The sequence below is a fragment of the Lissotriton vulgaris genome, chromosome 11 (assembly GCF_964263255.1).
Source record: "Lissotriton vulgaris chromosome 11, aLisVul1.2, whole genome shotgun sequence".
NCBI lineage: Eukaryota > Metazoa > Chordata > Amphibia > Caudata > Salamandridae > Lissotriton > Lissotriton vulgaris.
In genome coordinates, this window is record NC_141699.1 from 1,003,313,712 (window position 1) to 1,003,335,712 (window position 22,001).

Genomic DNA, 22,001 nt, shown 5'->3' on the forward strand with positions numbered 1-22,001 from the left:
CAATGTTGCTAGGAAGTCTCCTTGCTGGAGCAACGGGAGCACTTGCTGTTGTGTGATCACATGGAAGTGCTCCGACAGTATGTATTGATTTAGGGGTCTGAGGTCCAATATTGGTCTGAGGGAACTGACCTTCCTAGGAATAAGGAAGTATAATGAGTATACTCCTGTCCCTTGGTGTTGGAAAGGGACTGGCTCTATGGCCTCCTTTTTTCCAGCATGCATTTCACCTCTTGTTGTAGCAGGGTGATGTGTTCTTTGGACATAGGACTGTGTCTGGGTGGTATGTTGGGTGGAGTAGAAGTGAGTTCTAGGCAATAACCATACTGGATAATTTGTCTCACCCACCTGTCTGTGGTAATTGCGTTCCAGACTGGTAGGAATTGTTGGATTCTGCCTCCGACCGGTGCTACATGGTCTGGAGGTAGTGTGATGAAGTCACTGTTTTGCGGCAGTGGAGGCTCTGGTGTTATTGCCTCCACGTCCTCTTCCCTTATTATTGTTGCCCCTATAACCTCCTCTGTTGGATTTCTTGTTAAAGGAACCTTGGGTGTTGCTTTTGTATGTAGACTAGGTTTGTGAAGTATTGCCCTGTGTAGCTGCTCTGTATGAGGAGCGTCGAAAGGAACATCTGTGTTGTTGAAACTGCAATGCATCCATTGATTTTGCAGTTTCTGTATCCTTTTTCATTTTGTCTAAAATGGTGTCGACTGCAGGGCTGAAAAGGAAGTCTTGATTGATTGGTTGGTTAAGAATGGTGGATTGCACCTCGTTCTTAAAGCCAGAAATACGTAGCCATGCATATCTTCGTAGCAAGACGCTAGTGTTAATGGACCTGGCTGCAGTGTCAGCTGCGTCAAGCGCACATTTAATGTAGGCATTTGTAATAAATTTCCCCTCCTGTATGAGGTCATTAGCTTGGGCTTTGAAAGGCTCAGGCAGGTGTTGCATTAAACTTTCAAGCTGGTCATAGTGTGCTCTGTCGTAACGAGCTAGTAGAGCTTGTGTATTTGCGATTCTCCATGAATTGGAAGCCTGTGATGCTACCCTTTTACCCGAGGCCTATAGTATTTTGGACTCTTTATCAGGAGGTGGAGCTTCTCCTGTTGTCTGAGTTGGCCCTTTTGCGTGCATTAGCCACTACTAGTGAGTCTAATGGTAACTGACCTCTGATATAAGTAGGGTCTGTAGGGGCCGCTCTATATTTCTTTTCAATCCTGGGATTGATTAAGCGTGCCCTGGCTGTATCTTTAAATATATATGGCGCATGTTTTAATACCTCTTTCAACATAGAAAGTGTTCTGACATTCTTTTCTGAAATAGGGAATGTATCAAATAAAAAGTCTTCGTCCATAGGGTCATTGTGCAGGTCTACGTTGTGGTACTGCGCTGCCCTATCTATTAGCTGGTTGAAGACAATGGTGTTGTCAGTAGGTGACTGCTTTGTTGGGTATGAGGAGGTGTCTGGGATGGGATGCGTGTCATATAGATCAGTAGGTTCACCCCATGGTTCATCTTGAGGGTTAGGATGCTCTGGATAGTCATAATCATGTTGAGGATCTTCCTCTGTGTCACCCTCATTGTCCCCAGAGTGCGTAGGAGAGTAAGGAGCAAAAGGTGTAGTAGGCATTGTGGGATAGAAAGGAATGAAGGGTCTGGAGGGAGAAGTCTCAAAGTCCTTCTTCTTTAGAGGAATGGGGGAATGAGAGTCAGTGTCCAATGGCCTCTTCTTCCTGTGTAGGATTGGGACTTTACCAGTCTCAGGGTTTATATATATTTTTGCCTGATCTTCTGATGGATCTGGATAGAAGAGTTCTTCTTCCACTGTCCGTGGCTGAGTCTTTGACTTCTTTGGCTTAGTATTTTTTGGATCGACTATTGCTTTTGGGTCGATAACCTTTTTTGGTTTGACGACTTTCGGCGCCTTATTGCTCTTTCTCGGCTTGGTCTCTTTGTCCGGGTCGACGAGTGATTGCGCATCGACCGGATCTTTAGGTTCGATACGCTTTCTGTGCTCGACAGGTTTTTTAGGTTGACTGTCTTGTCGAGTCGATGACTTTTTTCGGATCGACCGGTCTTTTAGGAGCACTTGTCTTTGGTTCGATGCCTTTCTTTGGTTCGATAACCTTCTCTGGCTGGACCACAGCCTTCGGTACGACGCCCTTTGTGTCGACGACCTTCTTCGGTTAGACTACCTTCAGAAGATCTTGTTCATCCTCGAAGATGTTGTCTGGTTCCGGTGCCTGTCGCTGCATCTCTTGCCTAGCGGCCCGTCGAATCCGGATGGTTTTCTTCGAACGGAATTGGGCGCAGGCTGGGCAGGTTTCTTCCTTGTGGTCTGGTGATATGCACTTGTTGCACACTGTGTGTTTGTCAGTGTGCGGGAACTTGGAGTGGCATTGTGGGCATCTTTTGAACGGGCTCCTTTCCATCGACAGCAGGCCCACATGGCATCGAAAAGGCCCAACGGCCCGCGTCGACGACCAGGTCGAGATAGAAAGCTTGATCGAGTCAAGAAGTACCGAGCGAGAACAATACAGTCGATGTCGAAGGCCTTTTGGCTTCTACAAAAAAATTTAGTTTTGATTCCGAAGTTGGAGTATAGGAATAACATCTGAACCCAATGGTGGAAAAAAACAATCTGAGGATGGAGAAGATGCCCATGCGCACTGTAGTCCAGGGGAGGAGTCACCTTCCAGGACAACAAGGGGCAATCATCCGGACCCAACACTAGGCGGCGATCTATGCACAGATATGAATTCAGCAGCCCACATGCCTCGAACATATGGTTGTGGAAGTAAAAGGGTTGAGGTTTTGTGTGTACGTGTGTGTTTGTGAAAAATTATCAGTGCCTCTATAGGTACAGAACAGGAAATTAAACTGGCTTTTGGCAGATCATAAAACTCATTTAATTTTTTACTTTTTGAACTCTCTAACCAGATATTGCTGCTGTCCTTAACTGACTGTATCCGAGTTCTGCTTCACACAGAGAGTAGCACTGAAGTATACAGAAAAGTATACTTCACCTTCAGAGAGAGCAAAATAGAGCTCTGGCAAGACTAGGAAGTAGAGCTGGAATTTAAAAGTCTAAACCATAATTGTTTGGTTTACTCGATCCCACTCCCATTGGCACATTTCAGTCAATTGTTAAGTTGGAGCCAACACAAATGCATGAAATGCGGGATCCACACAGAAATATATGTCCCTTGCACGTGTATGCTAATGAAAAGTAGTTACTTCATATATTACCAAGTATAAAAACAAAGTTTTTCAGTTATCTGGCTGTGGCTTCTTAAACACGTTTTGCTCTGTAAATTCAAGACCCAAATTTCAGAAGTTATAACTGAACCAGAAACTAGCTGAATCTTGGATACTGAATCTTAATTACGCTAAGAGTATCAGGCAAGTAGAATGCTAAAACTCCTCACCACTGCACACAATGCATTTGCAAAGTCTACCCATGTGTACTTCTAGAGAGGAAGTTCTACATACCCCATGCAACGTATACTTTTTAAAGTCTATACACTTCAGCTATTGGTGTGATTTTGCAAGAGTACACTGGCATCAGAGAACAAACCTGCTGGGACCCATTACATAAAAAACGTTTAGTGAATTAGTTTATGAATGTGGTGAGAATACAAAATACATTTAGTAACAGTTTAACTAATTTTAAACATTAGTTACAAAAGACTAACATTGAACTTTATCAATGCATGCATCTTATTTAATTGGCTAGTTTCAGAAAGCACAACATTGCTGTACAAGTCAGGGAGTGAGGATACACAAAATATAAGGAACATAGTTTGGGGAGAGAGGACTAGAACAGGCACAGAGAGCTCCGCAATATGATGTTGGCAAAACAAATGGGTGAAGTGGGGGCGGGAAGATAATGCTAAGAAAAAGACAGTCACTGAGGGGTGGTCGAAGAGAGGTTTGTCAAACAAAGATTAAGGACTTAATTATAACAATGAAACCAATTCACTTGTTAAGAAACAAAACTATATCACAAAATAAAATGTGTTTGCAAAACTGAAGTCTTACCTTATTTAGAAAACTTTTGAGAACGCTAGCAGCCTTAACTGAAAGGGATCTTGGTATACGAATTTGCTTTTCCAGAATAACTAAAAATGAACAACAGAAGTTCATTGGAATTATGTTTATTTTCAGAACGCAATTATGCTAAACTAATAAATGCTGCATTATACCTTGGAAAAGATAGTCCTCGGTGTTTTGATCAGGATTGTCTGAGCTTCCAACTATGTCAAATGGTGACCTGCCAGCCATCATCTCAAACATGAGCACTCCCAGAGCCCACCAATCTACGCTGAAACCTTACATAAAGCAAAACAATAAAAATCAATTATGTAATATGTTTACTTTTACAAAGCTGTTGCCAATGCATTTTTTCGGTTTCAAATATCTAGATCAGATATACACAAACTGTTTAGACATTTACAAAACAGAATTTCGACTTACTTGAATTTTATAGATTGATATTGTATGCACACTAACAGACACCAAGACTTTAATTACAATAAAGTTCTTGTGTGGGAGTGATTCATATCAAGCAGATTGAAGGAGAAGGAACGTGGGTGGAATCTGCCAATATGGCAGCTTCTGTGTTGGGTATACTAGAAGTGCTACCTATAACCAAACTTACAGGAAGCTAAATAACATGTTCTGAAACCGGAAATAAAAGTTTAAGGAAATGTCAAATGAATGGCTTTCACGCTGATCTAATAATTATGGCAAGACAATGTGACACTATTTGGACTGAGCAGACCCTCCAGGATTTCGCGATTTCCAGCGAAATCGGCACTTTTGTAAAAATGCCGCGATTTTGACAAAAGTGCCCGCAAAATCTGCACTTTTGTAGAAATCACGGCATTTTTACAAAAGCTGCTATATCCTGGGGGGTCTGTTTAACGCTGTTGCGCATTCACAAGCTGTATTACATCATCCCACACGCCCTGCAGGACAGATTGATGCAAAACGCGCTAATCTGCATTACGTTCACACAGCAATATTCTCAGGTTTACCGTACATATGTGACTGCCCGGAGGCCTTTGTGAATGACATGACCGGCGTACTGCTCAGCAGAACAAAGAAAACCACACAATCTTTGTGATCATTTTATGAAACATATCACCAGCAAAAATCAACGTGCACAGATCTCTCCATCAGGGTATGTACACATTGGACACAAGAGTCGTGCATGGGTATATAAAGTACTGTTTAACGAGCTTTGAAATGAAACTTTTGTATATCTTGATAAATAGGCGAATTAAACAACCTCTGTGGGTACATCATGAGGACTTTTCCCACTTTAGCTCACGCTGCTTTGTGTCTCACAAGCTGACTTTTCCCAAACTCTTCTCCTCCTTCCCTCTCGTGTTCCGCTACCTTCGTTTGCCTTCTCACCTCTCATGCACCACTATGCGTTCCCCTTCTCCAGCCAGCCTCCATCCAACTCATCATTACAACTTTGCCTCCCTTACCTCATCCCCTTCTCTGCTGCCTTCTTAAATGGTCTCGGCTCTCATCTGCTGGTTCGTAACCTTCATCCTTTTATTGAATGCTCTCCTGCACCTGCCCACGCACTCACCCTTCAGACTTCCCTTGTTCCACGTATCCGCCTTTCGTACAGTAGCAAGGCTGGGTCAGAGAGGACCGATTCAAACTCAAAGCAGCCAGGACTTTCTCACAGGCCCTGTGAATTTTCAGGCTCCCCTCTCCCCTTATGATATGCTCTTAGCCTGAAGAAGTCAATTTGTTATTGGGAGTGTGACATGCACAGAGCTGCGACGTGTCTCCCAGCATGGGTCATGTGTCAATTGTCAATTTGCATGAAGTGACAACAGCTTTCTAAGTACCCGCTTGCCATCCAGCATCTCTCTTGTAACCTGAGAACCTGGCACTCAGCTGTAGACAAAGGAGTCATCATTACCGTCGCTGGTGGACACCCCCCCACCACCGAGGAGGCTGCTAATGCCGAAGTTAAATGAACACTTAACCAGCCCGGTCATGCAGTTTTCTTCACCAACTCATGTGTTGGTAGACTGGGAGCTTCCATGTTAAAATCACGTAGTGCACCAGACGTAGTGGCTGCAGTACTTGCTGGAAAAAACTCCTGTACAGTGAGGAGGTTTTGTTGCAACAACAGGGGAAGGATGGGACAGGGAGCAAGATACAATAAAATATGGACAGGAAAGAAATATTCCTTCCTAGTTGTAGATTTGCTGTGAAACTGCAGCAGCCCAAAATTGTGAAGCACACACTCAAGGGAAACAAAGTGTCTACATTGTAAAGAAACCAAATATACATAGCTTCATGTTGTTAAATAACTAAAAAAAGTAAGATATCTGTGTTTGTTGGAGGAAAAATGGCCACATAAAATGCCGCAAAATTGCAGCTAAATTTCCATATTTGTGCCGCTAAATTTCCATTTTTGTGCCGCTAAATTTGCTAATCCATGCCGCTATATCCTGGGGGGTTTGACTGAGAAGATGCCTTCCATGTCCTGTTGTATGTTCGGGTGCCAGACAGGTTTGGTTAGGGCCTAAGCTCTTCTGTAAGCAGGACATAGAAATAACATGGGTAGGTCTTCATGTAGGAGAGGCGGGGCTGGTCACAGAAGCTGACAACATTCAGTCTACTTGACTGCGGTGAGCTTGATACAAGCTTGCTCGGGTCATTATATCGGAATACTCAAGTCCCAAAATCAAATAAGATTTTTCTGTGATCCTTAAGCACCTTCACCCATAACAAGTGAAATCACAGACAGGCTAATGAAACTGGACATCACTAATGACTTCTGTCCACTTCAAAACAAAATGGTAGATGGAGTCGTCCACTGATGTGAAAAGCCAAGTTAGCAGATACCTTAGATACGTACAAATATGACAAATACAGGTTGTGAACAAGATAAGGATATGAGTAATGCAAGTGGTGGGCCAACCTTTGTATCACTGGACAATACATCTTGCCACAAAGGCGGCAATTAAGGCACGACTGCCTTCACTAGTAAGTAATTTATACTTCCTATTTCAAGCTACAACTCTGCAGACCTCTTGACACCATCCACAAATCATCAGCCGTGGAAGCTGCAGAGGCGGACCTTGTGCAGTGTTGCTGTTCAGGGCACCAAGTGAACTTAAGTCAGGGGCAGAGGGAGGCACAAGCCCACACATGTGGGGCGGCAAAATAATTAAATAAACAAGCATAGCTGCTAAAGTGAAAGCGGACTGCGCTGTAAATTAAATAAACAAGCGCGGCAGCTAAAGTGAAAGCGGACTGCACAGCAAATTAATTAAATAAACAAGTGCGTCCACTGAAGTGAAAGCGGACCGCGATGCATGCAAGTAAGTTATGTAAGTAAGCGCTGCAGCTAAAGTGAAAGTGGACCGCGCTGCAAATAAAAAAAATGACAAATACAGGTTGTGAACAAGATAAGGATATGAGCAATGCAAGTGGTGGGCCAACCTTTGCATCACTGGACAATACATTTTGCCACAAAGGCGGCAATTAAGGCACGACTGCCTTCACTAGTAAGTAATTTATACTTCCTATTTCAAGCTACAACTCTGCAGACCTCTTGACACCATCCACGAATCATCAGCCGTGGAAGCTGCAGAGGCGGACCTTGTGCAGTGTTGCTGTTCAGGGCACCAAGTGAACTTAAGTCAGGGGCAGAGGGAGGCACAAGCCCACACATGTGGGGCGGCAAAATAATTAAATAAACAAGCATAGCTGCTAAAGTGAAAGCGGACTGCGCTGTAAATTAAATAAAAAAGCGCGGCAGCTAAAGTGAAAGCGGACTGCACAGCAAATTAATTAAATAAACAAGTGCGTCCACTGAAGTGAAAGCGGACCGCGATGCATGCAAGTAAGTTATGTAAGTAAGCGCTGCAGCTAAAGTGAAAGTGGACCGCGCTGCAAATAAAAAAAATGACAAATACAGGTTGTGAACAAGATAAGGATATGAGCAATGCAAGTGGTGGGCCAACCTTTGCATCACTGGACAATACATTTTGCCACAAAGGCGGCAATTAAGGCACGACTGCCTTCACTAGTAAGTAATTTATACTTCCTATTTCAAGCTACAACTCTGCAGACCTCTTGACCCCATCCACGAATCATCAGCCGTGGAAGCTGCAGAGGCGGACCTTGTGCAGTGTTGCTGTTCAGGGCACCAAGTGAACTTAGGTCAGGGGCAGAGGGAGGCACAAGCCCACACATGTGGGGCGGCAAAATAATTAAATAAACAAGCGCGGCTGCTACAGTGAAAGCGGACTGCGCTGTAAATTAATTAAATAAACAAGCGCGGCAGCTAAAGTGAAAGCGGACTGCACAGCAAATTAATTAAACAAACAAGCACGTCCGCTAAAGTGAAAGTGGACCACGCTTCATGCAAATGAATTTTGTAAGGAAGCGCAGCAGCTAAAATTAAAGTGGACCGCGCTGCAAATAAACAAAATAACATTAAAGAAAATACTGCTCACAGACAAGATAAAGCAGACCGTGTAACATGGAGAGTAAAAGATCCAGTCATTATGGGCGGTAACAAATGGAGAAAAGGAGATACCAAGGAGGGACTAGCAAGCCTATTTACCAATTAGAAGCCAGCATTTAAGAATGACTGACACAAAGCCAATGACAAATATGGGCGGAGAGTGGGCAGGGCTTCTAGTGCGTACCCTAATACAGCATGCCTCGCAGAGCAAACAGGGCATGCATGTTGCCGCTAGGCTCGACCTAAAATAAAAACAACAAAAAACATGCGAGTACTACTGGTGTAGCCACAGGAGCTTACTGCTGTGCAGAGTTGCTTGGTTGACAGCATCCAGCCACAACAGAAGGTAGCTGTTGTAGGAAAGTACCTCTTTTTGCATGGGTGCCCCCCGCTTTTTGCCTGATGTCGATACTCTTTGACTAAGTGTGCCGTGGGTTCCTGCCAACCAGGTACACAGGGCCTATGTTCTTTCCCTAAAACTGTACTGTTGCAAACCCAATTGGCAACTCTCTGGCAACATAGAAGTCCGTTGTAAAAGGATGCATGGGTACCAAGGGCACTGCGACCAGGGAAGGCCTCTAAGGACTGCAGCAAATATTGTGCCATCGTTAGAGGCCCTGTCCCTTAACACACATATTGCCACTACAGGCTGCGTGTTTTGGTGCAGAGCAAAGTGAAGAGTCGACAATGCACACATGCCTACAACCTACTGCCTATGGTATAGGTAAGCCACCCCTCTAGCAGGGTGCACTATACCACTGGTGAGGGTACAGGTGCACTAACCCTGGACACCCACAGTGTCTAAGTCTAATCTTGGACATTGTAAGCGCAGTAAAGCCATAAAGAGTATATGGACTGAGAGTTTGTCATTTCAAACTCTACAGCACCACAATGGCTTTGCTGAGTCCTGGGAAGTTTGGTATCAGACATCTCAGCACATTAAACCCACACTGATGCCAGTGTGGAATTTAATGCCAAATGCACTCAGAGGGCATCTTAGAGATGCCCCCTGAAAAACTACCTAACTCTAGTGTACTGGCTGCTCTCGGGGTCCTGAAACACAGCACATCCTGGATCGAGGTGCCAGGCCTCCTCCCCCGGATGGGCATGGTCCATGAAGGGGAAGCTTCAAAGTCTTGCCGCCTTTGGGAGCTGACCCAGACATTTACTGCTCCCAGCAAACTGGCCCTCACCAGTACTGACCCTCACTTTGGAGGGAGAATCGGCAGTCCAATGTGATCTCCTCCCAGCTTGGCCGGAGCCCCTGCATCCTTTCCCCAACAGGTGTTTGATGGTCAGGGGTAAGAGACAGTTTTTTGCAAGTGAAGTGGTTTTGGGGGCTGTGAGTTTCCCTCTACCACAGCAGTTGTTGCCCTTGTATCCCCTCGGGTGTTTGCAGTTATCGATATTTGGCGAAGGAAGTGGATGCCTCAAGAGGGGTGGTTTTGGCTCTGCCATGGATTTGTGGGCAGCAGAAGGAGCCATGGGGGTCTGCAAGGCATCCATGGATTTGGCTGTTTTCATTATTGTTCTTATTCTTTTCCAACATCTGATCAACTTGAGGGCCCAAGAGATGTTCACCATCAAAAGGCAAGTTGACCAGCTGCCGCTGAACCTCTGATTTAAAACCAGAACCACTCAGCCCGGCTTGTCTGCGCAGAAGGATACTAGTATTGATTACTTGAGCAGCAGTGTCTGTTTTATCCAAGGCACATCTGATGTTGGTATTGGAGAAGATTTTCTCATCCGACCCAAACTCTTGACTCTTTTTTGTACTGGTCCGGGAGGTGTTGCAACCACTACTTTACCTCAACCTATGTGCAGCAGATTTGGCCGCTGCTCTCTTCCATGTTGCATCAACCTTCTTACTCTTCCGGTCCAGTGTGGGGACATCCCAGTGCCCTGTGACTTTGCATGTTTCTATGAAGTGTGCACCAGCAAAGAATCAAGAGGCAGTCATCCCCTGATGGAAGAAGGATCAGCAGGGGAAGCTTCAAACTTCTAGTCTACCCTTGGTGTGATGACTCACGCCTTAACCAGCTCCTTGAAGTTGTCAGAGACTGGCTTGAGCATCCCTTTAAGCTTTATTTGGTACTGCATGGACCTTTGTGTAGAAGAAAGTTTCCAGGAGGAAGTCATCTTCCTCAGGCTGTTTATGCATCTCCACTTTATGGTAAGCAGCTGCTCTTTGTTGTACCTCATGATTCACAGTTGTATCATCTGGAGGGGAAGGATAGCTGGACAAAGGTCCTGATCGGTCATCTGAAGGATCCACATTGTAAGGAAATGGGCTATAAGTTGGGTGGCCTGCACAAGTAATAGGTCAACATTTGCCCTTCACTGGAAACCAAGCACCCCATTGTAGCACCTAACTCTCTCAGGGTAGCAGAGCAGAGATGTGAAATACCTACTCAAGGAAGGTGGTGTGGGACAGTAATCACTATTCACTGGCACGCAATAACAACTCTCAATAAATAGTTATCCATTCTGTGCTTTTTCTTTGGAAAAGTACATTTGAGTGAGACAGACATACAGTCACACACCCTTCAATACTATGGAGTAATTTAGAATTATACAGAACACTGATGGAAATCACTTTTGAGGACATTGATTAATCATATCTGACCCCCCCCCCCAAAGGGGTTCAACAAACCATATGTCAAAAACCATCATTTTAGGAGAAAATGCAATAATAACCATGTGGTAAATTCACTTATTAACTCTAATAAAGCATATACATTTTGATCAATAACGTATTTAAAAATGAACTTCACGTGTGTGTGCTTCTTATATATTTTCAATCACTGAAAAAGCAATTATACAAAACCAGCCCATAGTAGGCATCACATGATGATACCCCAACAAGTAACCACAGGCTTCACCCTACAGGGGGTTGTACAGTACATCCTTTCTTATAGACACCTTTAGGTCACAACAACTGTGACCATAAACTTAGCCCCTAGAAGGTGCTGCACTCCCAGCCTGGGGAGCGCTTGAACGTAGCAGAGAATCCTGAGGGGGGTTATGCTTTCCTAGACCCGTCAAACTTGGGTCCAGTACTGTATTAAGTTCCCTTGGGCTCATTTTTTTGGAGGGGGGGGGGCTCTTTTTTTGATTATTTGTAGTGACCCTACCGTCCTGAGGTCCACCTAGCACCAGAAATGGGGTCAGTCGATTTCCGCCCCACAGGGCGTTATGAGACACTCCGAAAGCAGTGCATATGTTATTAGTGGCTTCACAACTTCTTTGTTGAGCTGTGTGGCCTCTCAGGATGTGTCTTTTTTGTTTTTGTTTTTTTCCACCCTGAATTTCTGCTGATGGGGCATTAAGGCAAATGAGCAAGCGATTAGCCCAGGATCACAAAATGTGAATGAGAAAGTGAACTTGGGCCTCCTAATTCCACAGCTGGCAATTCAGCCTTGTATAATCTCCCAACTGCTCCTCAAATGCCATTGTTGAATGTAAATCCATCGTTCATGAGGAGTACTTCTATTATTCCATTAAAGTGGTGTAAAATACTAAGCAGATCAATTCCATAAAGAGGTCTCCTTAAAGGGGGACAGGTCCTGGATGGGGAGGCAATGGGACTGATCTCTTTATTCAAATGGGTCACACAAATGTGATCAAAACAAGTCAATATCATGCTGGCGCAAAAAATGAAGAGCTTATTTACAGTCCAAACAGATTTGTAGACATAAGGTGACCCACTGGAAAGCTTAAACCTTGCTTTTCAACCAACAACAGAAAAAAAGCATAATAAACATCGGCAAAATTAGGAGTTATTTTTCCTTTTATTTTATTTGCACACAGTCATGACTTATAGCACCAAATAAATGTGCAACAGAATGAAAATTATAAAGCAACTATTGCTCCTATAGAGCTGTAAATCAAATTTCAGTTTAAATATTTGCACTCCTCACGAAGTCCAACATAACAAGGCATTTTAAATACCAAAGCAAGTCTGAGAAGTAAATAAAACAAACACATCCAAGAGCTGGGTAAATAATTACCATAATCCTCTCCTCTCAAGATCTCTGGGGCAATATAATTTGGAGTACCACAAAAAGTGCTTGTTGTATCACCAGGCCTCAATCCTTCCTAAAGAAAAAAAGCAATTTTCAGATTTTAAACAATTGGTCATGTGTTTTAGTGATCAAAACACACGAAACAAAGCATGCTGAGAGGCCACACACGTATGCAGGTAGGGAGGTAGGTAGGTCTGCACGTCTTTGTGAATAGAAATATGAATGTGCAGGCAAAAGTATGAAAGTGGATGCACACATGTTGATGTATGAAGAAGGGTATTTGGATAAGTATGTGCATCTGGACATAGGTGAGCATGACGGTGGTAATATGCAAGTGGTGGGTACATTTGTAGAAGACAACTGAAGTGTAGATGGATGGTTACGGTCCAACTGCACTGGGGCCTAGAAATGAGCATGTGTGGTATCATGGAGGTGAAAAGGAGAACCCAGGTATCAGTACATACAACTGAGATTAGTCAAACGCTCCGGCAGCTCAACAAGCACTGGCAGGCTGGCTGCATATCAAAAAAGCTTGAATAGGGCAAGTCATCTTCCCTGCAATGTTAGCGAAGGTCACATCCAGTTATGATATCCCCCAGATTAAGAATTCTCTCCCCATCATCCAACCCTGGAAGTCTAGGGAGTATTGCAATATAAACCCAGCCAAGACCGAGCTTGTTCTAATTGCAAATGCCAGCCAGCAATCAACTCCAGATACAGAAATGAATGGTGCAATGAACAACTTCACACTACATGTTGCCAGTGCCAAATCACTGAGCTTTGAAATTGGCAAACTACAAATTTAAGACGCACTATATATCAAGACGGTCTGGTATCAACTGAGCATGTTCCTCACTCAGATTTCAGCTACTTTACTTAGGCTACCACTTCAGACCAGCCTGTTCAGGTGCTTGTTTTATGACACTAGGATTAAGGCAAAGGTCCACGAGCAGGCACCTGAAAACCCCAACCTTTCTATTAAGTGTTCTTATAGCATTTTGCTTAATCAAAGGCCTTCAGATTTGACAGGACAAACAGCAAAATCTTCACAAGCTCGTATCCACTCCATTATCTTGATAAACTGCCGCATAATCTATAAAGCTGTACAGTAGCAGCACACTATAACTGGCATCCACAATGATATGTTCTAGAGGGCCAAGCAAGACATGCCTGAGCAGCATGAGATTTGAGGCCATGAAAATAAACAAGTGAACTGCAGACAGCCGGCTTTCTTATATTATGGATAAAGGGTGTGGAATGTAGCTGCCAGCACAATCAGTCCCCCACTTCATAAAGCAGCACAATACCCTATGCTCAAAGTGTCACATTATTAGTTTAACCTCACAACTACCAGAGGTTTAAAAGTGCCACCATATCCCTTGAAGCACTTTGCCAGCACCAACCTTCCTCTCGCCGCGCCTACCAATATGCTGTGCTAATTACAACTGCTGTTGCCCGTCAATTCTTCTCTTTCTGCCCTATATTCATCCCACTACTGTAAGCACTGTTGCTTTATAACTAGACTCCTGTCCATACAGTCAAACCGGGGACTCCTGGTTGGGAAAGGGTAGTTGAGATGTTACGGGGTAATGGCTAACACAATATGTTGTAGTAAAACTGTCAGTTCAGGAAACCATAACGAGGTTTTCAACAAGTTTATAATTTACTGGAGGCTAGATGTTAATGTACAATAGGTGCAATGTCTTTGTTAAATAGCCTTTAAACTACCTATACCCAATATTGCTAGTTATAATAAACAAGTTAAGATGTTTCTAACCATATGGTGTGAGTAATTAAAAAAAAAAACGTAAATTTTTGGAGGAAAAAAACCCTGCACATACTGAAATCTTAACGGGAGGGGAAAAAAGCTAGAAGATTAATAACAAGCCTGAATTGAAACTAAAACATCTTAACTATTTGACATTTTGACTTTGTTAGCTAAAATAGTGACAAATTAAGATCAAGGTATAACTCTGTTTTATAAACTTCGCTTTCTCACCTTGCACATCCCATAATCCGTAAGCTTTATATGCCCTTCAGAATCCAACAACACATTGTCCAGCTTCAAATCTCTGTATATTATGCCTCGTTCATGTAGATAGTTTAACGCAAGGCTGATTTCAGCAGAGTAAAATCTATTAAAATTAAGATGTATTTAAATTGAAGGCTTATTCAAAGCACGTTTAAAAAATGTTTAAAAAATAAACAAATTAAGAATGGATGTGAAATATAAACAGGGAAGTGAAAATAAAAGCACATTAATATGAAGGAAATGCACAAAACTGCAAAGGGTGGTGACATACATACATGTGTACGTGCTTTCATATGATGGCGGCAAGTGGTATGACTTGGTTGTATACACAAAATGCATCAACAAATTGACTAGGTATATATACCTGGCATGCTCTTCTGGAAGTTTTCTTTGCCGCTGCATGTGGAACATTAAATCACCTCCATTTACATATTCGATGACAAAAAATAGTCTGAAAAATAATAAAAGGTAATCTATAAAATTTAGAAAGTTGAGTAAATCCAACATCAGCTAAGGGGAATGCTACAATACTCTTCGATATTTTCTTCATAAAACACACCACAGTCCCCTCGAACATGCACATGCACAGCTATATACGATTTGAGCTGCGTTAGCAACACACAAGGCAAAAAGTATTTGTTTCACAGAAAAGAAAGGTCACAACCAACATTCAGGCCACATCCTGTTCACCCTTACCTGCTTTCTGTCTGGAAGCAGGAATGCAGTCCAACAAGGAACGGGTGGTTTGACGCTTGCTCAAAAACGTGTTTTTCCGTTTGCACCCAGTCAATGTCCTAAAACCGAATAAAAAAAAATGCAAGATTAAAATGAGATTGTCCTTTCTGCGACATCTTAAAAAATAAAGAGATATGACAAATATCTCAACAATTAAGAACCTCGATTGATGAAGAGTGTGAAGGACTGGAGTTGTTTTTGTTATCTAGCAGTAACTATGCAAACGAGGAGGGTTTATCTTTAGTGCACAAAAAAAAAAAAAACAGCTCAGGTGCTGGGAATGGTTTGTTAGAACAGACCTCTAGGAATAGAAGCAAAATGGTTTTAAAAAACGTAAAGACAAGAAAGCTAAGTTGATGCCAGGACAATTAACCTCAGACTATAATACAACTGAAGGGAAGACTGGAGGAAGAAGTGGAAGCACGAATATCACATTTATAAAACTACCCACTCTGAAAAACAATATATTGTTTTTGACAACTTAACGTACCTTTTTGGAACTTTTTAAGTTAGTGCATGTTCCGCTTTCATAACAAGCATTGGCATAGCCAATAGGTCTCGCATTTGGGACCTTTTAAGTGTTTAGCCATGCAGCAGTTGGTGTTGTTGCACCAAGGATAATCTGCTGCATAACTAAATACTTATAGGGTCCAAAAAGCGAGACCTATTGGCTATGCCAATGCTTGTTTGTTTTTTGTTGCTATTTTGTTTAAGTTGTCAGATCTACAATAGCTGGACATGGGTTTTGCTAACAGTTCTTTGCATCAAATGAACTTGTTTTCATTGCTCTGAATGTTGTTTCCATTCTGGTTGTAGGAAGCAGTCATTCCCGGGGGTGTGGGGGCTGCCTAGCTGTGCGCATGCGCCGAACTTTGCAAATGAGAAAAAGCCTGGTGCAGGCGCAATTTACAGGTCGGGAGTGAATGAACCCCTGGCAGCATGACTCACTCACATAGGAGTTCATGCACTGCACCTGCATACTCAGCATGGTTTAAAAAAAACTCGACCCACTCCCTCCCAGGCATCGAACATATATTTACCAAGAAACTCTGAGAAGAGCCTGCCTGCTGCACTGACGGCTGGTGGTGTGTGTGCCTGGTGGAAGCATGCACTGATGGCTGGTAGTGTGTGACGGCTGGTAGTGTGTGTGCCTGGTGAAAGCGTGCACTGACAGCTGGTGGTGTGAGTGCCTGGTGGAAGTGTGCACTGACTGCTGGTGGTGTGTGTGCCTGGTAGGAGTGTGCACTGACTGCTGGTGGTGTGTGTGCCTGGTGGAAGCGTGCCCTGACGGCTGGTGGTGTGTGTGCCTGGTGGAAGTGTGCACTGACTGCTGGTGGTGTGTGTGCCTGGTAGGAGTGTGCACTGACGGCTGGTGGTGTGTGCGCCTGGTGGAAGCGTGCACCGACGGCTGGTGGTGTGTGTGCCAGGTGGAAGCGTGCACTGACGGCTGGTGGTGTGTGCGCCTGGTGGAAGCAGTACTGACGGCTGGTGGTGTTTGTGCCTGGTGGAAGCGTGCACTGACGACTGGTGGTGTGTGTGTGTGCCTGGTGGAAGCGTGCACTGACGGCTGGTAATGTGTGTGCCTGGTGGAAGTGTGCACGGACGGCTGGTGGTGTGTGTGCCTGGTGGAAGCGTGCACTGACGACTAATGGTGTGTGTGCCTGGTGGAAACAGGAGCAGTCACAGTGATAGAAGACATACATGAAACGGACGAAGAGGGAGGGGGAGAAGGGAGGGGGAGTGCGAGCAGAGGAGCAGGATTCACAGCTAGAAGACACAAATGAAGCTGACCAGGAGGGAGGGGGAAAAGGGAGAGGGTAGTGCAAGCAGAGGAACCGGATTATAGCAATAAAAAACACAGATGGCAGCTGTGCACGTGCACAAGCTCGCGAACGCAAGCTGTAGGCCAGCAAAAGCCTCTGGTAGCACTTTTAAAAGCCACTTACTAAATGTCTCAAAGAAACAGCGCATGCAGAGACTCAGGCGAGACCTAAAAATGTTACCAATTAGAAAATTAGACCACTTAAATTTCACTGCTCCATCTACCAGTGAGGTATATCATGATGTTCAGTAATTAGAAACACCTACCCCGAAAAAAAACAACCTAGCGGAAACGACAAGTAACATGTAACAATTCACATTTTCAATTTTTCACAGCTTACACTTGTTATGGTCACCAATATACTACTGCACATCTACACCCAATGGATGTCCGAGAGTAATAAACCAGAAAGCCATTGATTTTTTTTAAAGTGTCCCTGCCAATCTCTCAATAACCAAAAAAGCGCCGCATGTTCAACATATTATTCATCCCATAGAACTGAAGAACGAATAGTTTCTTACCTGTCAGTGTAGTTTTGCAGCTTGAAGATCTTTCTGGAGTCACTATGCTGTGCATTATTCCGCGGTCTAGTGGTTGGGTCCGAAATCGTAGGCTTTTCTTAGTTTAAAAATAATAATAATTTGTAGCCCAGGTGGGCGTCGACGTCCCACCTTTTGGTGTCCTTCCTGTGACATCGGCATGCTTCCTGCGGAAGTTCCCACCCTTGGGCGCCTTCTACTGATTCTTTTTTTCCTGTTTGTGTTCTGTTTCCGAATAGTATGGCAATGTTTCAATATTTTGTTTTACCGCTTTTCCCTTCAAAGGTTTGTTTGTCTTTTTCCCGTTTTTACCACCTCTTCTCCAGTCTCATCTTTCTGGCGGAGGTGGGTGGGTTCTCTAGTGAATCCAGAAAGATCTTCAAGCTGCAAAACTACACCGACACGTAAGAAACTATTAGTTTGCAGCGTGAATCTTTCTGGATTCACTATGCTGTGCATTGACTTTGTAGCGGTTTGTTATCATTGCGGCGGCTGGGTGGAAGATGAGCCTTGATTTCTGAATATTTGTTGAAGCAACTTCTGTCCTACTTGTGCTTCTTTATTCATTTGTATGTCCACTCAGTAGTGTTTTGTTAACATGTGCATTGAAGCCCATGTTGCCGCCAGGCATATGTCCTGAATGGGAGTGTTAGCCAGGAAGGCTATTGCTGCTCCCTTTTTCCTGGTTGAATGGGCCCGCGGCCCCTCTGCTAGTTCTTGCCCAGCTTGTTTGTGGCAGAATTGCATTGCTTGAGCGATCCATCGTGCAATTGTCCCCATAGTGACTGCTTTTCCCTTGAAAATGTCTGCGAATGACACAAAAAACTGTTTTGTTTTTCTGTGATCCTAAGTTCTCTCTATGTAGTGCATGACTGCACGTCTGGCATCCAGGGTGTGCAGTGCCCTTTCTGCGTTCTGGAAGAAACTATTTGAATAGTTTGGTTAATGTGGAACTTAGACACCACCTTTGGCATAAAGTGTGGGTTCGTTCTCATCACCACCCTATCGTTGTGAATTTGTATGTAGGGTTCTTGTAGTGTTAACGCCTGCAGCTCGCTCACCCTGCGCAGCGAGGTGATTGCCACAAGGAAAGCTGTCTTCAAAGTTAGCATTTGTAGGGAGGCCTTATTTATTGGTTCAAAGGGAGCTTTCAGGAGTTCCGTCAGAACTAGGCTGAGGTTCCACGCTGGTACTGGTAACCTCTTTGGCGGTGCGATTCTCTTTGCAGCTTCCAAGAATCTTTTTACAATTTGCGAAGTAAAGAAGCTTTTCCCCGTCTCTCCTCTAGTGTAAGCGACTATGGCTGCCAGGTGTACCCTTAGAGAGGATGAGCTCAGATTAGCCTCAAGCAGGTGCGTGAGGTATTTAAGCACTGTTGAATATCTTGTTATCTTGTTGCGCAGTTTTTTCTTTCTGCACCATAGTGTGAACCTCTTCCATTTGGCCACGTAGTACTTTCGCGTGCTGGGTCTTCCTGCCTCTCGAAGTACCCTCAGGGTGCTCTCAGGTAATTTAAGGTGTGCGAACTCTATGTCCTCAGTAGCCAGGCTGCCAGGCTGAGGCTTTCCGGCTCTGGATGCAACACCTCTCCGTTTTGCATGGAGAGTAGGTCATTCCTTCTCCCAAATCTGTTTGGTGCACTCTGTGTCATCTCCATAATCTGCGAGTACCAGGTCTGTCTGGCCCACTGTGGTGCGACCAGTATCGGGGTCATGTTCTCGTCCTGCACTTGCTGAGTACCTTTTGTAACAGGGGGATTGACGGAAAAGCGTAAGCAAATGTCTTTGACCAGCTTATCCATAGGGCATTCACCCGTGACCCTTCCCCTGGTTGCCTGGATGCGAAGTACTGGCATTTTGCATTCTGGCGTGTTGCAAACAGGTCTATCGATGGTGTCCCCCACCTGTCGAACAGTCTCTTGGTCTTCTGGGCATTGAGCTCCCATTCGTGGGAAGCCGATGTCTGTCTGCTGAGCCAGTCCGCTTCCACGTTGTCCTTCCCTGGCAGATGAATCGCCAGTAGATCTATTTTTAGTGGGATGGCCCATCAACATATTTCCTGAGCTAATTCCGACAGCGGGGCTGATTGTGTTCCTCCCTGCTTGTTTATGTAGAACATCACTGTTGTGTTGTCTTTCTGGATCAACACTGTTTGGTTGTACAGCTTCATCTGGAATCTTTTATTGCGAGGAAAACGGTCTTTAGTTCCAGGTAATTGATGTGTTTGACCGCATCCGCTGGTGTCCACAGACGTTTCACTCTGAGTTTTTCCATGTATGCTCCCCATCCCTTGTGGGATGCGTCTGTGGTGATGGTCACAGTTGGTGTTGGTGGTGTTAGAGGCTTCCCCTTTGTTATGTTTCCTTTCTTCCACCATGATAGCTCCTCGTGCACTGTGTGCGTTACAACCACTAGGTCCTCCCAACAACCTGTAGCTTGTGACCATTGGTCCTGAAGCCACTCCTGGAGTGGTCTCATGTGGAGTCGTACATTCTGCACTATGTGTATGCATGAGGCCATCATGCCCATCATCTTGCTCGCCGTCCTCACTGTCAGAGCACGCCCCTTCTGGTAGAGGCGCGCCCCCTTTAACAGTGCCAGCGCGCTCTTCTCGCTGGGGAACACCTTCTCCTGTACGGTATTGATCTGCGCACCCAGGAACATTTTTACTTGTTCTGGGTTCATTGAGGATTTTCCCCAGTGGATGGAGAAACCCAGGGCTATCAGTGTGTCTGTCACTCGCTGTGCGTGCCGGTTGCATGTCTTGTATGACCTTGCCTTTACTAGCCAGTCGTCCAGGTAAGGGTATACGTGGATCCCTTCCCTCCTTAAGTGTGCTGCGACTGCTGAAAGGCACTTTGTGAATACCCTGGGTGCTGATTTCAGTCCGAATGCCATTGCCATGAATTGATAGTGATCTGTGTTGATGACAAATCTTAGCAGATGTTTGTGCCGCCTGTTCATTGGGATGTGCAGGTAGGCATCTTTGAGGTCTATGGTGACCATGAAGTCATTTTGAATTTTGGGTTTTTTATGTATTTGGGGTTTTTATGTATTTGTTGAGGAAACTTAGGTCCAGGATAGGTCTCATTGTTTTGTCTACCTTTGGTACCAGGAAGTACATAGAGTACACCTCCTTGTTCCTCTCTATGGGAGGTACACGCTCGATAGCCTCCTTCTGCAGGAGTTCTTGGGCTTCCCTTTGAGTAGCTCTAGTTCCTTCTTTGGTAGTGCTCTTCTTTTTGACTTTTTGTTTGGTGGTGTTCTTTCCAACTCTATACAGTATCCGTACTGTATGGTGTTGAGAATCCATCTGTCTGTGGTTATTTTCTTCCACTCCTGGAAGAAAAGGTTCAGTCTTCCTCCCACCGGTGTTACGTGTTCTTGGATGTTGAGTCCGAACCACTCCTCTTTGTTGTATCTGTGCTCTACCCCTGGAGTTTTTGAAAGGGTGTGCACTGGAAGCGTGGCAGTCACTTGGAGGTGGGTTATTGTCCACCTCTTCTGTTTCCACGTCCATTCCCCTTCCCGCAAAAGGACTGGCCCCTCTGTTGGTATTGCCAGTGTTGTATTTGCTGGCCTTGTTGCGTCTGTGTCGCCCTGCTGGGACTGGTGGAAAGTCTGGTGCGACGTTCCGGGCTGGTTTCCCCCTCTCTCGCTCTGTCTCCGTGACGGGGTTCCTCTCATTGTACCTCTGAATTGCAAGGCCCCCATGGATCTTGCGGTGTCGTTGTCCTTTTTTAGCTGGGTGAGCTTTTCGTCCACCGGTGCTCCGAACAGTGTCTCACAGTTCAGGGTGTTCAGGATGTTGTGTTGCAACTCCGGTTTAAAGCCTGATATTCTGAGCCAGGCTTGTCTCCTTTCCGTGATGCCTAGCATCATAAGTCTGCTGGATGTGTCTGCACCGTCCAGTGATGTTTTTAGGCAAGAATTTGCCACGTTCTTCCCCTCCTCTACCAGGTGCGTAGCTCTTTGCTGGTATTCTTGTGGGAGGTGTTTGACTAACTGGCCCAGTTCGTCCAGGATCTGGTATTCCTGCCTGTTCAGCAGGGCGTTGGAATTAGCCATGCGCCAGTGCATTGCGGCATTCCTCTCAATCTTTCTCCCTGTCAGGTCCATCCTTCTGCTCTCCTTGTCTGGAGGTGGTCCTGATGTTGTTGGGACATTGGCCCTTTTCCTTGCTGTTGCCGCAATGATGGAGTCTGCAGTGACCGTTCCCTGAATGTAGGGTGGGTACTTGAGGGAGTGCTTGTACTTTTTCTCCATCCTGGGTGTGACGGGTTTACAAGTCGCAGGCTGTTTGAAGGCCTCTCTCCCCTGTCCTTTGATGCTTTCGAGCA

General features: G+C 44.7%; 1 protein-coding gene across 1 annotated transcript in view; it reads right to left on the bottom strand.

Annotated features, from left to right (window-relative positions):
• Positions 1-22,001, bottom strand: part of PRKCI (protein kinase C iota) — a 199,604-nt gene that overhangs the window by 72,977 nt on the left and 104,626 nt on the right. Inside the window, exons 10-15 of the mRNA XM_086944294.1 lie at positions 15,263-15,360; positions 14,931-15,017; positions 14,534-14,669; positions 12,520-12,607; positions 4,203-4,328; positions 4,039-4,118 (exon numbers count right to left, since the gene is read on the bottom strand). Of these exons, the coding sequence (XP_086800420.1) occupies positions 4,039-4,118; positions 4,203-4,328; positions 12,520-12,607; positions 14,534-14,669; positions 14,931-15,017; positions 15,263-15,360 (615 nt within the window). The remainder of the gene's footprint in view (positions 1-4,038; positions 4,119-4,202; positions 4,329-12,519; positions 12,608-14,533; positions 14,670-14,930; positions 15,018-15,262; positions 15,361-22,001) is intronic.